At 39.6% G+C, this 22,986-nt stretch overlaps 1 protein-coding gene across 10 annotated transcripts in view; it reads left to right on the plus strand.

Moving 5' to 3' along the window:
• PLCH1 (phospholipase C eta 1) overlaps positions 1-22,986 on the plus strand; it is a 223,850-nt gene that overhangs the window by 108,996 nt on the left and 91,868 nt on the right. For all 10 annotated transcript variants that reach the window (XM_032344188.1, XM_032344197.1, XM_032344180.1 and 7 more), the window contains 2 exons: positions 17,575-17,721; positions 20,345-20,588. In XM_032344188.1, the coding sequence (XP_032200079.1) occupies positions 17,575-17,721; positions 20,345-20,588 (391 nt within the window). The remainder of the gene's footprint in view (positions 1-17,574; positions 17,722-20,344; positions 20,589-22,986) is intronic.

Consider the following 22,986-nt stretch of genomic DNA (forward strand, 5'->3'; position numbering starts at 1 on the left):
TTGAGAACTTTAAAACAAAACAGAGTCCTTCTGGTCCCTTGTTCACCTAGGATGGACTTGTTTCAATGGCCCATAGTGGTAATTGTTTCCTAAATGCTGACAGATGCTTTTGCATTATTCATCAAAAGTTTCTTCTATCATTAGAATCACACTGCTTTCACAGTGCTGCAAATGTTTTCCAAGAGTTGAAGAAGATGTAGGCCTCCTTGGTGCTTTTTTATCTTTCAGATGGGGATTGTCGGGATAAATTTTGATGTTTGAATTGCCCTGGTTCTGCTAGAGGAGAAGAATTTCTGATTACAGTAGTTATCAGCAATTGGAGTGCTGAATCAGTTGCACAGACTTAAAATAGCATGCAGACTGGCACATATTGTCTTGTGAATAGATCTTTAGGGAAGCAGCCTTATGGGATCAGTGAGGGTCTGTATGTTGTTCATTCCTATACTGAATACTGTGACCCAGGCGGGGAGAGCAGGCATCCCAGGAAGGCATGTGCATCTGCTGGATATTGACTTGTACTGCTGCCGCAGGTACTGTGTTTTTAACAGAAGTCCTGTTGCTTCGAGCATATACATCATGTTCAAATACAGCATACCTTGCATTTCGCAACAATCTTAGCATTATAGGGGGGCCGATACAATCATTTATATGCAAGAACACCATCCCATTCTTAACGCTTGCAATTTATTGTTTGTTGGGTATCTGCTCTGGGTCTACTCTGTGTTCTTGTGAGTTTACCAAATTACCAGAATTGCTTTCTATGTTCTGCTTAGTTCTGGCTCTAAGCCAGGCAATGTGGGACATAAATGTGGACAGCATAATTTTTTTTTTTTCCTTGAGAAAGTGGGGAGGGGCAGAGGGAAAGGGAGAGGGAGAATCATAAGTAGGCTCTATGCTCAGTGGGAAACCTGACGAGGGGTTCAGTCTCATAACCCCGAAATCACAACCCGAGCTGAAATCAAGAGTCAGATACTTAACCCACTGAGCCACCCAGGCATCCCTGGACCAGTATAATTTTTTATAATAAATTTAGATCTGAATTTTAGGGTTAGATAAATGAATAATCTTTAGAAATAACAGATATTTTTGCCTTAAAAATAAAAAATTAGGAGTTGTTTTGTGGTGAGAAAGAATATTTTGAATTCTGAAATTTTCCATTATGTTAAAGCATTTTTGTCTTCTAATATATTTGTCTTGTAATATTCAAATCTTTTTTCAGTTTTTGTTCTGTGTGGACAAATAGCTAGCATATTAGATAGTTAAAAATATTAAGTTTTAATTTTAATTATTCAATTTTATTATTTTATTTTAAAAAATCACTTGTAAACTGCAAAAAAAAACCAAAAAACAAAAAACAAAACTTGAGAAACCACAGAAGAGAATAAAGGAAAGTATCAGTCATCTGTAACCTTGTAATCCAGAGAAAACGAAAGCTGGCATTTTGGTATAAAGCCTTCTAGCCTTTCTCCTTTTTCCATGATGTACAAATGCAATGTTAGAGTTCATTTTTGTGTGATTCACCTAGTGCCAGAGTCAGAAAAAAGAACATGTAAGATGGAAGACAAACACTCGAGGAAGTGAATTCCAGAAAAACTAAGAGGGCCTGAACTGAAGCGTAATAATTCCGTCTCATCTATAATATGGTGAAATCTCACGGACAGCCTGAAGAGCTCATTTAGGAAGTTTACCTATATTGAATTTGGAGTTCTGGCAGAATAAAATATTTTAATTGGATAAGTTTTTCAACCAGCTGAGTGACTCCACTATACTCTGAAAAATCTAATAAAAACACTTCCAAATCATGTTCTTCATTATTTAGCAGAAGTGACACCCCTTGATTACTATGTAAGCCCATAGTTATCATTTTTCACAATTGTATTGACCCTTAGTCAAATCTTAGGTTTAAATGCTAAAAATCACTATGTGACAAACAGACTGATCTTCAGCATTTATTTGTAAAATACTTTTTTTTTTTTTTTTTTAAATGGCAACATATAAGGGTTGGGGATCTTTTTTAGATCTGTTCTTTGGGAACCACAAATTCATTAATCCAATGACCACTGTTCTAGGCACAGGAAATCATGAATGAATGAAACATGTCTGTCCTCGTAGAGCTTAGATTTTAGTGGGCAGTAACAGAAAATAAACAATTAAATGGTATTAATAATGGGCAACCAGGAGGCTTCTTCAGATTGGGTCATCAGGATCTACCACTATGGGTTACTTAATCTCAGACCTGAATTTCAAGAAGGAATCAGCCCTGCAAAAAATCTGGAGGGGAGAGGGAGCATTCCAGGGAGAGGGAGCAGTGAGTGCAAAGTAGGGAAGTGTATGGATTCCACTGATCAATAAGAAGAGACTAGATAGAGTGATAATCTTATTTATCTCTCTACTGGGGTTAATTATACTTTCTGTGGGAGGCTGTTGACTTGTTTCAAAAAGTCTAATTGACCATTAAAAAGTACCACCTTAGCTATGACATGGAGAATTGCTTGTCGGGGGAAGCAGAAGGCCAGCTGGGATGCTCAGACATTCAGGAGAGAGAGGATGTGGAGTTTGGGTCATGGGGTTTCCATCCTGATAGACATGGTGCATTTGGGTAGTGCTTTAGATGGTGAGTCAAGGCTTTGTGAAGGATGGAGAAAGCTTCAACAATTAGTGGGGAGTGGAGCCACTTACTGAGATGGGGTGGCTGGAGGAGAAATAGGTTTTAGGACCTATGTTTAAGATTAGATTTCCCAGCTCTGTCATCTGGTGGTTGTACATACAAGCCTAAAACTGAACATGGAGGATGGTGGTGGAGAGTTACGTTTGACGTCATGTGTGTGCAGACCAGAATGAATACTCCACGATAGGCTACATGGCTTGGAGTAGCAGAGAAAATCAAGTTCCTTCAACATTGGGAAGCAGTTTTATTGTCCTGCCATAGAATTTTCAATGATTCACAACTTGCTGACAATACCTTGAGCTGCTGCTTTTTCTGAGCTCTGATAAGGGAAAATGGTATTTGTTGAAAGTCTCTTGTGTGATGGGCAAGACATTTTGGTACTTGATCTGCTGATTCTTGTGTTTAACATGTGAGGAGACTGGGCCAGAGTCGATGGAGTAGACCAGGTAACAATATGACTGAGCAAAGAATACAGAATTCAAACGCAGGTCTTTTGCCTTGTTTTCTACTTTATCGTGTTTGCAGTAGGCAGAGTTACAAACGAGTGGCAATATTTTCCTTTGCTTTTTCTTGCAAATTATGTGCAATTTTAAAGTAAATATAACATCTCCCATATGTTTTTATAAAGATGTTTCAAAGCTGTACTTGCTCCTGGCAAGGAGAAAAAAAACATTCCTCAACAATACAGAAGACTTTAAGGTGGGAGTTAAGTATCCTCTTCTCTTCCTCTCTAAGTATTATACTCCTTCCACAAATTCCAGAAATTTTCTGAGACAATATACATTCAAGGAGAATCATTATGGCATAAAAGTTTGTAGATTTTTTTTTTTTCCTACTTAATAATATATCTTGGGCAGCTTTCCATTTTGGCAAACTTAGCTCTATTGATACTCTTTTTTTTTTTTCTATTGATACTCTTTTTAATGACACTGTGATATTTCATTTTATATGGTTAACCCATAATTTCTTTATTATTTCATTTTATGATTAACCTCATGGCCATTTAGATTGTTTCTAGTCTGTTTTAAAATAGTTACAAACAAGGTGGCAGTGATTGGCCATATATCTTTGTCTCTATTTCTGCTTCATTCTGCAGTATGAGTATAGGATAAATCCCTGATTTATGATTGCAAGGTCAAAATGCATGTTTCTTTTAAATTTAGAAAATATTGCCAAGTTGAATCAAATAACATTACCTAATTTATAGCACCAACTTAAAACCTTATTATCAGCCCCACAATTTCATCCACAGTGGTTTTTAATAATATTAAAATTGGTACTTATTAGACTGTTATTTTGCCTTGACTTTAAACTCTTAACCGTGAGTAATGTTAGGCATTTTCCCCTACATTTGTATTGTTCATTTCTTCTGTGAATTTATTTATTTATTTATTTAGCCCATTTTTACTTGGGTTATTTGTTTTCTTCTTCTTACTGGCTTGCAGGAACCCATTGTATCATAGATATTGGTCCTTTATTCATTATGTGTCTTTGCAAATATTTTCTTCCAGTCTGTTGCTTATTTTGAAATTTGTTTATGATTTACATAGGTATTTTTACGTGTTGTTAAGTTTATCATCCTTTTCCATTAGGGCTTCTGTCCTTTGTTTACATCACAGAAGGTATAGAGTCCTTACTCTGAAAGAGCTTCTAGGAGGTCAGACTTTGTTGCATGGCATTGCTTATGAGTTAAAAACTGTGTAGTCTGTAGGGGCTAACATGTATGCTCTGAATTTCCTTGACCTGCCAAGGTCATGAATTATTCTCCCAGCCACCTATGCTTCTGACATTAAGGTGGCTGTTAGATGGTCCTCATTTTTCCTATCTACCTCTAACTTTTTTTCCTGGACTACAGTTCTTTTGTCTTTTGCTCCTTGTCTCTTTTTCACCATCAAAATAGTTGTTTCCAGTTGCTGCTTCTTGTCACTGCCACTGTTGTGCTTAATATTTCCTACTCTCTTGACCCATCCCTAACCTTTGCTCTGTCCTCTATGACATGTTTTCTGTCCCTTGTCAGTTCCCGTATGCTGCCCAAGATTTACTTGAAATATTCCACCAATCATACGGTAATTGTGCCACTTCCCAGCTCTTTATACTCGCTTGGTAATCAGCCTTGCACGGCTAAAGATGTGCGTGACGGCTCGTGTTCACATGTATGTGTATGCATGTGTGTTGGTGTGTGCAGTTATTTCCGAGTAGAAAGAGAACTCAGGAATTCTCGCATCCAGATAGTTATGGTTTTAATGCTGGCCTTTTTTTCTGGGATTGACGATTTAGAAAATGTTATAGCACATCTGCTCTGATTACATATGCCAGCTTTGCTTCAAAGAAGCTTTCAGGTTTTTTTTTTTTTCTTTCCATTTTCCTGCCATTTTTAGATTTTTCTATTTAAAAAAAAAATGATTTAAGATCTATAGTGCAGTGATTCAGGGTAGCAGCTCCAATCAAAATTGCTTCTTATAAGGCTGTGTGAATGCTCTCAGTCACTCAGTGATGTTTATGTGTTATTAAATTTTAAAAAAAGGAGGCTTATGATATTAGGACCAGGGTTTGGATGAGGACAAATAATTTTTGTAAAATAAACCTGAGAGGATTTTCCCAGGCATTTTCTTTACCACACAGAAATCTATTTTTCATGTTTTTTTAAGCATGGATTTTTTTTCCCCCAACAAAAACATCTGCCCCAGAAATAAGTTGCCTGCTTTAAATGCCATACAACTTGATATCCAACAGGCTATGGCCAGAAGGCGCCAGGCTTGCTTTAGCTCAGCAGGTGGTCTCTGAAACCTCCTAAGAGGCCACTGGCCTGAGAGCAACAAAGGCTTGGAGGGAGGGACACTTTGTTTTCTAGATAAAGGTGACCTCTTGCTCCATTTTCTGTTATTTGACTCTTTGATGGAGAGTTTTTTAGGACCTTGATGGACCAAATTAGGACAGTTTGCATGAAATCAGTTAAGCTTTTTTTGTCTCTCTTTCTCTCTCTCTCTTTTTTTTTTTTTTTTTTTGCTGTTTTTAACCAAAAAAAAAAAAGGGTTAAGTCCCTTAATCAATAGTTAGTGAAGGAAATAGGGGCTTGAGTGTAAGAATTGGGTACTACTAGGGATGTATGAATTTGTTGGAGTACAGAATAGACATTCTCTTTTAAAATGCAATTAAATGTAGGAAGTAGGCAGAAAGTATGTCCAGTGACTTTAAGAAATGAATGAGACAATAACAACATCAACAAATACTTGCTCTGTATTAGTGTGTGTAGCACTCTGTGGAGATGTTTTTTCAGCTTTTTAGATGGGATGTGGGTGAGGAGAGATAAAAATACCATTGGTCATTAAGGGCTCAAAACTAAGAAAGCACCTGTGTCCTATTCAGCAGTGATAGAACAGATCTGAAATTGTGAGGTGTTGAGCTGCCTCCAAGTACACAAGAGGTTCTCGAAAAACAATTTTGAATGATTATTTGAATATCAGAATTTCATCTCTTGGGGTGTCTTGGTGGCTCAGTGGGTTAAGCCTCTGCCTTCAGCTCAGGTGGTGATTCCAGGGTCCTAGGATTGATCCCCACATGAGGCTTCTTGCTCAGCGGGGAGCCTGCTTCTCCATCTGCCTCTATGTGCTACTTCGCCTGCTTGTGCGCTCACTCTCTGTCAAATCAATAGATAAAAATTCTTAAAAAAAAAGAATTTCTTATCTTTTAACCCTTAATTTAATTAGGATATTTCATATTTTATCAGGAGAGGGTAAAACCCTGTGCTACTGTCCTAACAGGCAACTGAACAGTAAGTCTTTGCTTCTTTCATTTAAGGGACTGAATGAAGACCCAGAGCTGGGCCCAGGAAACTGGGTCACAAGGACCACATGCCATGCACTGAGCAATGATGGTGCCCAGAGCTGTGGTCTCCGAACTGAAATGGGCCTTGGAAATCCTGAGAAGAGCTTTTAAAATGCAGAATCTCAAGAAACAGGGATTTTTGGAGGTGTGGTCTAGGAGTCTGTATTTTAAAGAAAGGCAAGACTGGGGACCAGTTGCCATCTTAGGGGAAGTGGGACTTGTCTAAGGAGCACATTCAACTTCTGACGTCATGTACACTTCCATCTTGATCGAATCACCAATCAAAGAATAAACTTGCGCTTTGAAATTAATGTGTGGTATCATAAACTTTTTATTCTTTTTAACATACCCAGTAGAAATACTTTTATGTTCTGCCATGACCGTGCTTGTTGAGCTAGGAGAAAATACCTTGCTGGCTTTGGGGAAGGTTAAGTCTTCCTCATTTAACTGAATAAACTGCCCTTGCCCAGTGTCACCCAAGAAACAGCCAGGGAGATTAGGAATAAGAAATAAGTGAAACTGGCTTTCTAGTTATTAAGAATAAGAATTGGAATCTAATTTTTTATATTTATTGATTTATACAAGATTTTATTTTATTATTTTTTTTTAGATTTCATTTATTTATTTGTCAGAGAGAGAGAGAGGGAGAGAGCAGGCACAGGCAGACAAAGTGGCAGGCAGAAGCAGAGGGAGAAGCAGGCTTCCTGCTGAGCAAGGAGCCGGATATGGGACTCGATCCCAGGATGCTGGGATCATGACCTGAGCCGAAGGCAGCCGCTTAACCAACTGAGCCACCCAGGTGTCCCTATACAAGATTTTATTTTAAAGGACCCTCCACACCCACTGTGGGGCTTGAACTCACAACCTGAAGATTAGAGTCTCATGCTCCCCCACTGAGCCAGTTAGGTACCCCTCGAGTCTAATTTTTTAATGTGGCTAACAGAGTATTTATAATTCATTACGTAAATTTCAGCTACCATTTATACATTCTAAGTGGGGAGGAAAAATGTACACAGACCCAGGATAAGAACAATTGAAAAAAAAATGCACCAAGTGATCTTATTATGATCTTTGGGGGTCAGGCTTAAATTCTGTCTCCTCTGGGGTGCATCCTAACCCGCCCCGTACCTCCTTGGTCCTTCGTGTCCTTATTTTTTATATAGCACTCCCTATTTTATTGTTAATTTTTACATATTATTTACCAGTCTTGTCATTACCATGACATAGTATCGCTATGATACATGAAGTTTCTAGAAGCTAGACCTAGTATGTTATAGGCTCCTAATACTTGGTAGAAAGGGTCTTAGGAGCCAGCAAAATTAATTCCTTATTTCTGTAGAGCAGAATGTTGGAGTCAAGACTGCTTAAAAAACTTACCAGCTGTGAGCAAGTTAGGGGCCTGGACAGGACCCAAAGGCAGACATTCTGTGGAGTGAAATGGAGAGAGAGATGTCCTGGAAAATCTGGATACCTGGTTTCAAGGCTTGTCTCTGCCATTTACTAGCTTTATTATCTCAGACAAGTTCTTTTCTTCTCTAAGTCTGTTTTCATTCACTCTACAATGAGGGGCATTTAATTATCTCTACTTAACAAAGATATTTAGAGGTTAATTGAGATAACATGTCAGTAGTCTTATCTCTGGATTCCCAGTAGAGTCCTTGGGAAGATTAAGCAAACAAACTAACAAAAAACCCCAGATGTTCATCCCCATTCTGAGGGACGGTGACTTAATTGGTATGTGGTGGGACTTTTGTGTTCAACACATCTAAGAAGGTCCTCAATGATTTTGATGTACATACAGCCAGAGTGGAGAACCATGAGCCTTGTTAGAGGAACATATTCTCTGTAAGTAAAGTCCAGTATTTATTGCAGCTTCGGAAGTTTGTTCCTGAATATCCAATACCATGTCATCTCACTGAACAAATGATGGAACAAAATCTCTAGTCTTTTATTTGTGTGTATCTTAGAACCAGATTGTGCAATGGTGAAGAACCTTCCATTCCTTATGTTGAGGCAGAAAACTCTTTACATATTAGATAGAACTAAATTTAGAATTTTAAAATTAATTTATATTCCCCTCCCCCATGGGGTAACATTAAGTAAAGCCAACAAAATCATATTGTTATGAATTCTGTCTTGTATTTCATTTGTTTCCCTGGGACTAATGATTATGGAGCAGACACAATTGTTGAATACAAAATAGGTCTCATTAAAAAAGAAAGTATTATATAGAAGGCTTTAACAAAATAGAAGAAAGGGTTCTGACGTTTGAGAATTACTGATAGATTCCTTCCACCCTTTCTTTGATCTAAATCCCCCATATGTATTTACCAACTTTGCAAACATATTGACTATGTGCACATAAGGTTTGCAAACAAGTTCCAAAATGTTATCACGGACCAATTAGTTTCTAAAAACCTTTCAAATAACCGTATCTTCTCCACAAGAGTGATTTAAGCTTTGGAAAGAAAAATCAATGAACTCTGCATTGTTTGCTTTTCACTGGGAAGAATCATGGCTTAATAAGATGGAGCACTCCATGGTTGTTTGTAAGCACATTTATTCACAAGTTGGTATGATTTGACTTTAAGGCTCAACGGCTGGCAAGGAAGAGCTTTTCCCGTGAAGCCATTCCCTGTGAAGAGCAGCTCTATTTTATATACAGATCATTTTAAAAATTGATGTCTCTAGTAAGATACGTGGATATTAATCAGTTTTTTTTTCCTTTAAAGTTATTCTGAGAGGCTTTTGGATGAACTAGAATTTTGTCTTCTTGAAAGATAAAATAGTACCTATGAAAGCTAGATCAGCTCTTTTATAGACTCACAGAGCTGAGAGGAAAATGCACCTTTAGGTTGAGGGCGGTGGGATATTCAGAGATACTCCATGACCTTCAGAAATGCACACGGCTGGTTAGTGACAGGATGTCCCCTCTCCTGCTCCTGGAGCTGCGCAGTGACTGCCATCCAGGGGCATGGCCCATCAGTGAGATGCTTCAGAGCTTCCTGTGTCATGGGGCCCAAAATATGTTTCCCTCTTTTTCTGCGCTGGTGATTTCAGGAAATCTTCCTTGCCTTCCTGTGAGAGAAGCATTATCTGCATTATTTGGCACTTTTTTCGTATAGAGATGGAATTGTTTTCAGAAGCTAATCCCTTTCCGTCACTCAGATTTACTCTAATCTGTGGATGCTGGCAAGAAATCAATTCACATTTTTCATGTACCTTTTGCTGAAAGAGTCTCTTGCAGAGGATCTGGACTTTTTTTTTTTTTTTTTGGTCTGCTACTGCACAGTTTGGTGATCACTGTCCCAAAATAGATGTGTTTACAAAAGCATGCAAGTGATATTCTTGTATGGCCTTAACAAGGCCTGGTTGAGACCCTGTATGTGAGAAGGTGTCTTGGGGTGACGTTTAGAGTAGAGAATGAGCAGGGCCCTAGTTTTCCTTATTACTGCTGGAAGTGATATTGCTTTTTGACCTTTTAAAGAACAGCGCTAGGGAATATATGCGGCTGTTTGTGTGTGTGTATCCACATAGACATACATACACAAACATGCACATATATAGACTCAAATACTTACATATGTATGTGTATGTTTCTGTTTGCTTTCTGTGTTTGTTTCCCCTCCTTCTCATTCTTTTTGACTTAATTTTAATTTGGAACATGGAGGATATGAAGAAAAGTCAAGCCCTCATCCCTTCTACTTGATTTTCTCCCACTCTTGAGAGTAACCAGCTACGGTGTTGTCTGGGTTAACCTTCTTGTGTTTCTTTTTGTGAAGATAAGAATTTGCATCTCTAAAAATTTCCCAAGCTTTTCTTACACAAAAGTATCATATTACAGATATATGCTTATTTATTCTTTGCCTTTTTCACTTACTAGTATCTTCTGGAAATTAACCCATATCACTGTATAGAGGTCTTTTTTATTGTCTTGTATGGTTATATAGTAGTGCACTGGGTGTAGGTATATATTATTTTATTCAACCAGTTTCCTATTCAGGATCATTTTTTACCCTAAATGTCAGGGGAAGAGTTTAATGTGCTGTGAGGGGAGTGGGGGGAAGAGAAAACAAAACAAGAAAAATGGACACAATCATCATAGGAACCTCAAAAATATGCTGAGTGAAAGAAGCCAGAGACGCAGGACTGCAGACTATAAGATTTTCATTTATGTGAAATATCTGAAGAAGACCCATCCACAGGGACAACAGGTTAGTGGTTGTCCAGGGCTGTGGATGAAATGGGGAATGAAGGCGAATGAGCATGGAGTTTCTTCTTGGGGCTGATGGAGATGTTCTAAAATAGGATCAGCTCACAACTCTGTATATATATATATATATATATATATATATATATATATATATTCTTTTTTTTTTTTTTAAGATTTTATTTATTAATTTGACAGAGAGAAATCACAAGTAGATGGAGAGGCAGCCAGAGAGAGAAAGAGAGAGAGGGAGGCAGGCTCCCCGCCGAGCAGAGAGCCCGATGCGGGACTCGATCCCAGGACCCTGAGATCATGACCTGAGCAGAAGGCAGCGGCCCAACCCACCGAGCCACCCAGGCGCCCCTCTGTAGATATATTAAAGTCATTAAATTGTACATTTGAAACAGGTGGATTTTAATGTATGTAGGTTGTACCTCACTAAAACTGTTAAAAAATTAGCATCAGGTGGTATGATCGACCTTCCTAGGAGAATGTGATGACCTCTAATTCCAGCATGGCTTAAAGAGTTAAACCCTCTTAGATGTCAAGCATGCTTAGTGGAAATGCTGGGAATCTCTCCTCCAATGATATATATTCTCTTATACTTCAGATCAGAAGTTTGTTTGTTTGTTTGTTTGTTTTAAACAGGATTTTCTGCTTGAGGCTTTTAGTGAACCGATAACCCCTAAAGACATTTACTTATTTTAAACTGACTGTGGCAGAATTGATTTAATACCTTTAAAGAATTAAATTCTGAAGGACCTTGTAGACCATTTTGTTATGCCTCTCATTTCACAGATAAAACTCTGTTAAGAGTTTTAAAACTCGAATTATGTAATAAAGTTAGAAATACAGTCTACTGTATTTCTACTCATCTGTTCTACTCTTTAAATATTTATGCTATTCTGTTAGGCAGCCATTAAAATGATAATTATTAAGACTGTGTAGAAACATGGAAAACTGTTTATTATACAAATGAAAAAAAGCAGCATGCCAAATGACCTAAATATCATGATTGCCACCAGTGTGTCAAATTTGTGTACATATTGAAGCCTGGAGCATAATAGACAAAAACAATATGTGTGTTGTGGGTGTTTCTCTTTTAATATTCCTGAATGTGGCTGCATTTGTGGCCTGCCTTTGCAGACTTTTCCAGACATCTTCCAGCACCGGGAGTGTGTGTGATAAGGTTACATCATTCTAAGCCCCTGGAACTCTTCCCTTGTTTACCTGCCCCTGGAAGTCTTCCTTTGTTCTCTTGTTTCTCATCTTACTTTAGATCCGGCATGGTTGAAGAATGACTTCTATGTGGGTGGCAACTACTGTTATCTACCTCTACAGAAGGCAGAACATAAAGAAATTGGCTTAAGCCATCACTTTGTGGTTTAGATGACATTGGAAGAATATTTTGTCTCCAACATTGAATGAGTTACAAAGAATGATTGAGGGCATTCTTTCTCTGGTTAGCTTTACAACTCAGTGGATTGTCTAGAATGAGGTTCGAGGAGGTGACTCACCCCCAAGACTACCCTGGACTTGATGTTTCAGTGTGACTCTAACTAAATGCCTTTTCCATGTGATAAGCATAAAGGAGCTACATAAACTATTTAAGCATCCCACTGTTTCAGATCCTAGCTCTGCCAGACACATTTCAATCATATATGCTTGTTTGCTGTGGTGGATGAAGCTGGAGTCTTAGCCCAAGGCTGAGTTGATGGGATAAATGTGAAGCTAGTGACTATTAATATATTATATAAACACCCTTCCTCATTGAGAGATTGGATCCTACTTTCTAAAATATTTGTGTTTCTCCAAATGATGCTTTTGCTAAATTATAGATGGTGTTTATTAGCTCAGATAGCTGATTATACTTTTTTTAAAAAAAAGATTTTATTTATTTATTTGACACACAGAGCAATCAAAAGTAGGCAGAGAGGCAGGCAGAGAGAGAGGGGGAAGCAGGCTCCCCGCTAAGCAGAGAGCCTGATGTGGGTCTTGATCCCAGGACCCTGAGATCATGACCTGAGCCGAAGGCAGAGGCTTTAACCCACTGAGCCACCCAGGCACCCTAATTATACTTTTTTTTAAGAAAAAAAGATTTTATTTATATGACAGAGAGAGAGGAAGGAGAGAGAGAGAGCACTTACAAGTCTGGGGATGGGGAGGGGAGGAGCAGAGGGGGAAGAAGATGCAGATTCCCCACTGAGCAGAGAGTTCATCTTGGGGCTTGATCCCAGGACTCTGGGACCACGACCTGGGCGAAGGCAGATGCCCAACTGGCTGAGCCATCTAGGCATCCGTGATTACACTTTTATATCATTGTACTTTTCCTGTTGAAGTGTTGAGATGTTATGGCCATAGCAGTTCCATTTTAGGTTGAAAAGGGGGGAGTACGGTGAAAAGGAAAGGGAAAGAAAGGGCAGTGTGAACAAAGCAGAGGACACAATGTCAGATAGATAGGTAGTGCTTGCTGTTAGATCTTTGATTGTATAGTTAATTCAATTTTCCACTCTGGTTTAAGCAATTTATTTTATTCTCTCTTCCCAAAGAGACATCTTCCTGAATTATGGTTTTATTTTGTTTTATTTTATTTTTTTAATCCCACGAATCCTTTGCTCAAATGTCTGGTGAATCTCTCATGACAATGGATTAAGATCTTATTCTACCAACATCCCCGACTTCCTACAGCCTAGTTTTTTATCCAGCCCTTGGAACCTTCTGTCCCATCACTTTCCTTTTGAGTCACTCTTCCAAAGTTGGAGACCCATCATTCCCTATCCTCTGAATATATCTCTACTCTTTCTAGTCCCTGAGCATCTGATACTGTGTTATTACTACACTTCTCCTCATTCTAGCCCACTGTATTCTCCTTTCATTATGGAATCCCATAGTATTTTTGTCTTTACTTTTTTTTTTTTTTTTAATTTATTTATTTATTTATTTATTTATTTATTTATTTATTTATTTTTTTATTTCCAGCATAACAGTATTCATTATTTTTGCACCACACCCCGTGCTCCATGCAATCCGTGCCCTCTATAATACCCACCACCTGGTACCCCAACCTCCCACCCCCCGTCCCTTCAAAACCCTCAGATTGTTTTTCAGAGTCCATAGTCTCTCATGGTTCACCTCCCCTTCCAATTTCCCCCAACTCCCTTCTCCACTCTAAGTCCCCATGTCCTCCATGCTATTTGTTATGCTCCACAAATAAGTGAAACCATATGATAATTGACTCTCTCTGCTTGACTTATTTCACTCAGCATAATCTCTTCCAGTCCCGTCCATGTTGCTACAGAAGTTGGGTATTCATCCTTTCTGATGGAGGCATAATACTCTATCCCCAGGGGTACAGGTCTGTGAATCACCAGGTTTACACACTTCACAGCACTCACCAAAGCACATACCCTCCCCAATGTCCATAATCCCACCCCCTTCTCCCAAACCCCCTCCCCCCAGCAACCCTCAGTTTGTTTTGTGTCAAGATCAAAAGCTTTTGCACAGCAAAGGAAACAGTTAACAAAATCAAAAGACAACTGACAGAATGGGAGAAGATATTTGCAAATGACATATCAGATAAAGGACTAGTGTCCAGAATCTATAAAGAACTTAGCAAACTCAACACCCAAAGAACAAATAATCCAATCAAGAAATGGGCAGAGGACATGAACAGACATTTCTGCAAAGAAGACATCCAGATGGCCAACAGACACATGAAAAAGTGCTCCATATCACTCGGCATCAGGGAAATACAAATCAAAACCACCATGAGATATCACCTCACACCAGTCAGAATGGCTAAAATCAACAAGTCAGGAAATGACAGATGCTGGCGAGGATGCGGAGAAAGGGGAACCCTCCTACACTGTTGGTGGGAATGCAAGCTGGTGCAGCCAATCTGGAAAACAGCATGGAGGTTCCTCAAAATGTTGAAAATAGAACTGCCCTATGACCCAGCAATTGCACTATTGGGTATTTACCCTAAAGATACAAACGTAGTGATCCAAAGGGGCACGTGCACCCGAATGTTTTTGTCTTTACTTTTGACTTGGCATTTATTTTTAAAGTTTTCCATATATGGTTTTATTGTCTTATATATAGTTATATATATAAAACACCATTTATAGTGTTTATGATATGCCAGACACTGTTTTCAGTACTTTACATGAATTGACTCATTCAATTCTCAACAGCATTTCAAGATTATTATCCTTATTTTATAGGTAAGGAAATGGAGGCACACAGGGACTAAGTAACTTGCCCAAGGTCATATAGCAAGTTAAGTGGCAGATCTGGAATTCTATACCAGGCTGTCTAGATTCAGACTTTGTGTTCTTGATCACAGCTCTAAACTACCATTAATAAATTGTCTTTTTAGGTGTTTCATTCTCATAAAGTTAACTTCTTTAAGTCAAGGACATGGTCTTGTTCTCTGCTTTGTGCTTGAAACAAGGAGTTTGCTCTGTGAACATCTGTTTATTGATGTGACCTATTATTATTATTACCTATTTTTATTTTTTTATAGATTGTTATTGTTAAGTAATCTCTACACCCAACGTGGGGCTCGAACGTATACCCCTGAGATCAAGAGTCACACGTTCATGCGCCTGGGTGACACAGTGGGTTAAGCCTCTGCCTTCAGCTCAGGTCATGAGCTCAGGGTCCTGGGATCAAGCCCCGCATCAGGCTCTTTGCTCGGTGGGGAGCCTGCTTCCCCCTCTCCTTCTGCCTGCCTCTCTGCCTACTTGTGATCTCTCTCTCTCTCTGTCAAATAAATAAATAAAATCTAAAAAAAAAAAAAAAAGTCACATGTTTTACCAACTAAGCCAGCCAGGAGCCCTGATGTGACCTGTTGTTATCAGTCGAGTTCTCAGATTTTTCTAGGAGTTTTGGCTTAGTTAGTTTGACTTGATGATTTTATCTGGATACACTGACATTCCGCTCTCCTTCTAATTACTGGTATGATGTGGTCAGTGTGGCTGTCAACAATTCAAATCTGGGGCTTTTGTTATTACCTAAATGAATGGTACTTAGTAGTGGGTGACTACTTAACGTGTGCAAAACCAAATCTCAAATTTTGCTCATTGCTTCAAAGTATTTTAAGTTTTGTGTTTGTTTTTGTAAGTGCTATTTTGTTACTTTTGAATTTTTGATATGTCAGATAAAACGAGAAAGAGCAGCCTATACTTCACTTTCCTTGCAATATCAAATCCTAAAACCAACTTAATTTTATGCAGTTCTTCTTTGATTTCTTTGGAGAAGAAAAAGCTCTTCATGCAAGGAAGAGTGAAAGTTGGTTATGCTGAAGTTACTTTTAGTCAGTACCCTGCACATACAATATCTCACCTTTAAGATCACCTTATCTCTCCTGGTAAAGACAGGCTACATAGTCATAAAAGCTGACCTCTCATGTTGTTGAAGTTTATTTTCTGTGTTTCTTTGATCTGTTTCTAATGGCATACTGCTTGATAAGATAGGTACTTCAAACCAGATGTTTCTAGTGCTCTCGTGGTTATAAAGGTGCCTTTGTAATGGTCAGTGAAATAAAAGCTATTTCTGGATAATATAATAAGAAAGTATTTGGAAGAGTATTGAATAATTTGCAGAATCCAGAGGACAATGTCAGCCTCCAGGATAACTGTAACAACTATGGAATCTTAGGGTGGCCAGGCAGGAGTGTCTTTTAAGTTTTGGCCATTGAAATAGCTCAGTTCTGTTTCCTTCCCATGCTCAGCTCAGGATTTGTGTTTTTTGGAAGGGACTCAGATTTGCTCTTAGCTTAAGTCAGTCAGGTGCCCATTTCTTAGTTGGGGTGATTGGCCACCAAAAACACATGAAATGGGAAAGGAGTATTTCTAGTTACCAAAGAAGGGGAAACAGGCCACACTGGCAGACGCCCATTTCTAACAAGGTTCATCTCAAAGCAGAGAGAATTTAAATGATAGTTTTAGCTTGGACAGTGAGAGATTTGGACAGTACCTGAATTCAATCACTAAATTATTCTTCTAGGTGGAAAATCTTAGCAGTGTATTTCATTAATCAATGGACGTTTTATGCTGAATTGTGAAAAAGTGATTTTTTTTCTGATCACATTTTTAAAAGATTTATTTTCGTATTTATTTATTTAAATATTTTTATATTTATTCTATTTTCAAATACATACAGAAATATAATAGTATGAACCCATAGTAGTCATTATCCAATTTCAAAAATTGTTAACATTTTGTCAATTTTGTTTTTATTGATTGCATCTTCAAGGATTATCACAAGATGTTTTTACAACTGACTAAAAACTCACAAATATTCACTATGAAGTCTGAGAAATGCTTTCTAAACATAAATCCAAGCATCAAATGATTACTCCCATACCAAAAAGTATGTTGCCAATTAGAACAAAAGATGGTCCTGTGTAACATTGATGCAGTGTTTACCTGGAAGTAGAAATTTTCTTTCAATCAGGAAGGCTATTTTTACTGGTTTAAGACTGGTGAATCAGTTCCTCAATGGCTCTTTCCAGATTATTTTTCCCAACTTTAGTCTTCTGGTTCTTGGAATCTTTGGGAGGTGAATCTGAGGTTTTATTTGACAGTAGATTTTCTTTCTTTCTTTAAGATTTTATTTATTTATTTGACAGACAGAGATCACAAGTAGGCAGAGAAGCAGGCAGAGAGAGAGGAGGAAGCAGGCTCCCTGCTGAGCAGAGAGCTGGATGTGGGGGCTTAAGCCCGGAATTATGGGATCATGACCTGAGCCGAAGGCAGAGGCTTTAACCCACTGAGCCATCCAGGCGCCCCTTGACAGTAGATTTTCTGAATGCTAATCTACATGTATACGGTTTAACAGCTAAACGTGCTCTAATCTCTCTTGGCAGTTGAAAGATGCATGAGTGTGATGCAGTCGGGGACACAGATGATCAAATTGAAACGTGGGAGCAAAGGGCTAGTCCGGCTCTTCTACCTGGATGAGCATCGGACCCGCCTCCGGTGGAGACCCTCGAGGAAGAGTGAGAAGGCAAAAAGTAAGACCAATCTTTGAATTCTTTGCTTGACTTGATATAGTTCCACGTGGGTTATATTTGCTGGGCTGTCTGGAAGCTTCAGATCTATGAAACTTTGATAGTTTTGTAAGTTTTGGGGTAAGTTGCTAAAGGATGCAGACAGACTGAATAAGTAATGACCATTTTGTCTTTTTAATTCCTTGGGGATTTTAATCCATAAAAGTTTTCCTGTCCATGTGAGTGCGGTAAATGTTAATATTTGCCCTGTGCTGGAAAACATGATTTATTTTTTAGTTGAGATAAGAGGTTTTATAGCCTGAGGCCCTCTATTTATTTATTTATTATTTTATTTTAATTTTTTAAAAAAAGATTTTATTTATTTATTTGACAGAGAGAGAGAGAGATGGTGAGAGCGGGAGCATAAGCAGAGGGAGAAGCAGGCATCTCGTGGAGCAGGGAGCCTGAGGTGGGGCTCGATCCCAGGACCCCAGGATCATGACTCGAGCCGAAGGCAGATGCTTACTGACTGAGGCACCCAGGCACCCCTATTTATTATTCATTTTTTTTTTTAAAGATTTTTTCTTTATTTATCTGACAGAGATCACAAGTAGGCAGAGAGGCAGGCAGAGAGAGAGGAGGAAGCAGGCTCCCTGCTGAGCAGAGAGCCCGAAGTGGGGCTCGATCCCAGGACCCTGAGATCATGACCTGAGCCGAAGGCAGCGGCTTAACCCACTGAGCCACCCAGGTGCCCCTTTATTATTGATTTTTAATAAAAGGTGAAGGGTATTATAAATCCAGTGGACTTAAAAGTGTATTGCCATATTCTGAGCAAAGCTAACTGATCAGTGAGTTAGCTTTTAGTGATATCAAGCAAAAGAGTTTTGATCTGACCCCTACTGAAAGTCTCTTTCCCACACCTTGTACATTCAGCACCAAGTTGTTCTTGGGTCCTGCGTAGTGGCTCTCTCATCTCCTTCCTTCCTGTTTTCATAGGAACCTCCCTGGTCTCTGGTCTCTTCACCTGTCTGGCCTGTCGAGAAGTCTCCTGACCAGTCTCCATTTTGCTAGTGTCTTCTGCTTTTGTCTGTTAAGATGCTTTCATCTTCAAGTAGCAGAAGACATTGACTAAATTAGACTTACATGAAAAATAAAGATATCATCTCACGTAACAAGAAACTTAGAGATCGGCAGGTCCAGGTGTGGGATGTTGAGTCTTTCATTCTGTTATCCTCAGGGCTCTTGGCTGTCTCCCCTGTATGTTGACCCTGTCGTCAAGGCAGCAGCAACATGGTGCTTCCTTTTTAGGAGAGGGGAACCCCTTTCCAGAATTTTCTCTCGAAGCGGACTGCCCCATGTCTCCTTGGTCAGAACTGCATTATATTCCCACACCTAAATCGATCATAGGAAATAGGAATGGGGCCTCTCCAATGTCTTAGACATTCCAGAACTTGCCCTGGGGACTGGGGGAAGCGGGGAGGCGTTGGCTCATTTCTCTATGAATTGTGTGGGGAATGAGTTGATACCAGAAGAAAATCGTGGCTTTGCCACGAAGGCAGAGTGGAGGAGATGGTATTAGAGGCAATCAGTAAGATTGCAATACTTCTGATCCACGCTTAAAAACAAGCAAGCAAACAAAAAAGTAATATTCTAATTTAAGTAATCATCCCTGTTAGTGCTTCTCTGATCCAAATCTGCAGTGTTGTTCCATTACCTAAAAGATGCTCAGCTCTGGTCTGTTATCCCAGGCTCTCTATGATCTAGCTTCTCCCTACCTTTCTGGCTGTATGTCCCATTATACTCTCTCTTGAGCTTTCTAGTCTTGCACAAGTGACCTATTTAATATCCCTGCAGTGGACCTCATGTTTCTGTATCCTATGTTTTTTTTTCTTCTGGGATACCATTTTATTCCTCTACCTCTCTAAGCCCTGCTTGACCTTTACCATCCTGGCGTTCTTTCTGGAGATACCAGTCACATTTAGCCATGCTACTCAGTTACCACCAAACGTTTTTTTCCTTCCAATATTTAACTGTCATCTTATGCACAACTCCAAAGTTGGTTCTAGGTCTTTGTATGTTTTCCCTGTGCAAATATGCAAGCTGGAAATTTGATACATTCCTAGTCTCCTTTTTGCCCTGATCTGTACATCGCTCTTCCTGTCATAAATTTCAACATGTCCTGACTCAGTGCCTGGGAAGGCATGGTCCAGGCTGCCCAAGGCTGCCTGGGAAGGTAAGGTGGCACGTGCAGAAGGTCCCTAGCGGGAAACGATAGGGCTTGTATTTCACATTTGAACTTAATACCACAGTTCACAGACAGTGAATTTGTTCATGCTTATTTTTTTTTAAAGACCTATTTATTTGAGATAGAGTGAGTGTGTGTGTGTGTTGTGTGTGAAGCAGCAGAGGGAGAGAATCTTCAAGCAGACTCCCTGCTGAGTGTGGAGCCCAATGCGGGGCTCGATCTTAAGACCCAGGGATCGTGACCTGGGCCGAGACCAAGAGTCAGAGGCTTAACTGACTGGGTCACCCAGCTGTCCCTGTTCGTGCTTATTTTTAGAATTTAAGATGATTTTGCTGTTTTTTAAAAATTTTTTTTTCCCAAATCCATTATGCCATGCAACTGTGTGTTCTGCTTTCCCCGCAGTACTTATCGACTCCATTTACAAAGTCACCGAAGGTCGGCAGTCTGAAATATTCCACAGACAAGCGGAGGGCCACTTTGACCCCAGCTGCTGCTTCACCATTTACCATGGCAACCACATGGAGTCTCTGGACCTCATCACCTCCAACCCCGAGGAGGCCCGCACCTGGATCACAGGCCTGAAGTACCTGATGGCCGGCATCAGTGATGAAGATTCCCTTGCCAAGAGGCAGAGAACCCATGACCAATATCCTCCCTACAATGTCAATGTTGAGCTGTGTGTGTGTGTGTGTGTGTGTGTGTGTGTGTGTGTATTAGACCGTATTTTATTTTCCCCTGCAGTTTTGAGGCTTAAAGCCACCTTCCTCTCTCTCTCTCTCTCTCTCTCTTTCTTTACCCCAGCACCTTTCTGCCCCCTCCTCCCTCTCACCCCAAGTAGATGAATGCACAGAACAGACAGGAATGAGCTGGCATGAACTCCAGCTTCTTAGGAGGAGACTGAATTTAGCTTCACAATCAGAGGTCTCCAAATGCAGCCTAAAGTTTCCTAAGGGAGACGTGGTAGCTAGGAAGGTGTTTATTTGGATTAGAGAAAATCCTGCTTTGTGATCAAGTCAGTTTAGTTTAACAGGTACTCTTTGAGTTCTAATTACATATGAGATATTAAGCTCCTTCCTGCTTTTTCTGTCTCTCTTTTTAATTTACAGTATGGAAACTGATGGATACGGAAGAGGAAGTTATTTTTTGCTTCATATCATTTACCTTCTCTGAATTGTTCAAGAAACTAGGGACTTCTCTGAGTGTCCTTGATGAAGCCTGTTCTTGAGGTCCTGTGCTGACCAGATAGTTAACCTCCTTGGTCTGGAGATACCTCTTGCTCTGGTATTGGCCTGGTCATGGGACATGGACTTTCTGGCCTCAATTTCCTTATCTGTAAAGTGAAGACAATAGAGTTGTTGACTGCTTTGATTTCCTTTATCACTTTTTTTTTTTTTTTTTTTAAAGAAGACTTTATTTATTTATTTTGGAGAGGGAGTGAGAGAGAGCACAAGCAGGGGGGCAGTAGGCAGAGGGAGAAGGAGAGGGAGAAGCAGGCTCCTGGCTGAGCAGGGAGCCTGACTTGGAACTCAATCCCCAGGACCTTGGGATCATGATACTTAACCCACTGAGTCACCCAGGTGCCCCCTTTTTCACATTTGGAATGGTCTGAAAATACATGTGCCCCTATCTATGAAGGGAGTGGGACTACTTCCTTGCTGTCATTGGAATGTATGCCCTAATTTTTTCCCCCCAGAGTAGTGATAAATTTGTGCTGCTCTAGTTATGATTCCTCACCCAGGGTATTGTTTGAGCAGAGTGGAAATATTCAGCCCATGAAAGGAATTTTGACAGTGTGAAGGTCTGAGCTGATGAGCCATGATGTTTTCATCAATATTCACAGCATGCAGATAAAGGCACCTGGGATTCATAAGTGAGCAAAACACAGACATAGAAACTAACTTTCTGTGCTTTATTCTGTTAATTTAGTTCTTTTTTTTTTTTTTTTTTTTTAAAGATTTTATTTATTTATTTGACAGAGAGAAATCACAAGTAGATGGAGAGGCAGGCAGAGAGAGAGAGAGAGAGAGAGAGAGGGAAGCAGGCTCTCTGCTCGGCAGAGAGCCCGATGCGGGACTCGATCCCAGGACCCTGAGATCATGACCTGAGCCGAAGGCAGCGGCTTAACCCACTGAGCCACCCAGGTGCCCCTTGTTAATTTAGTTCTTAACTCCTTAACATTTGGTAAAAAAACAAACAAAAATATTGAATAAAATTGCTTTCTGATATAAGCCATGGAACTGTACTATGTCCCAAACTAAAGGAATATTAATTTTTCATGAACAGGAGAGGTGAGATGGGGCAGTTCACGGGTTGGTTAATCATGGCTCAGTGATGTCATCAGAGACCAGAGTTCTGCCAGGCTCAGCCTGTTGGGATGGTCCTTCAGCGGCTGCCCCATGGTCAGATAGAGGTACACCTGCTTCAGATAGCAGTTCCAAACACAGCACTGCTCTGAGGGATCATAGTTTCTTCTCATCATTCTTTTTTTAAGAACAAAGTAAATTTTCCCAGCCATGCCCTCCCCCGCCCCCCGCACCCACTGCAAGGACTAAATCTCATCATTGGCCCAATGGCTGTTCTAGGCCCATTCCTAAAGCAGTCTTCAACAACATAAACCAATTAACATAATTGGAGCTCGGGACTCTTGCACTCGTAAAAACTGAAAGGGTTTTTGTTTATGTGGGTTTCATCTGTTGATACTGTCATATTAGAAATTAAATCTGAGAATTAAAAAAAAAATTGTTAATACTCTTAAAATTATAATAAACTGGAGCACCTGGGTGGCTCAGTCTTAAGTGGCTGCCTTCAGCTCAGGTCATGATCCTGGGGTCCTGGGATTGAGCCCCGCATGGGGCTCCCTATTCCGTGGGAAGCCTGCTTCTCCCTCTCCCACTTCCCCTGCTTATGTTCCTTCTCTTGCTGTGTCTTTCTCTGTCAAATAAATAAACATCTTAAAAAAATAAAATCATAATAACATTACATGTTAACATATTTTTATGAAAACTATTTTTCAAAACAAATGAGTGAAAAAGAATAGTGTTCTT

The sequence above is a fragment of the Mustela erminea genome, chromosome 1 (genome assembly GCF_009829155.1).
Source record: "Mustela erminea isolate mMusErm1 chromosome 1, mMusErm1.Pri, whole genome shotgun sequence".
NCBI classification, from domain to species: domain Eukaryota; kingdom Metazoa; phylum Chordata; class Mammalia; order Carnivora; family Mustelidae; genus Mustela; species Mustela erminea.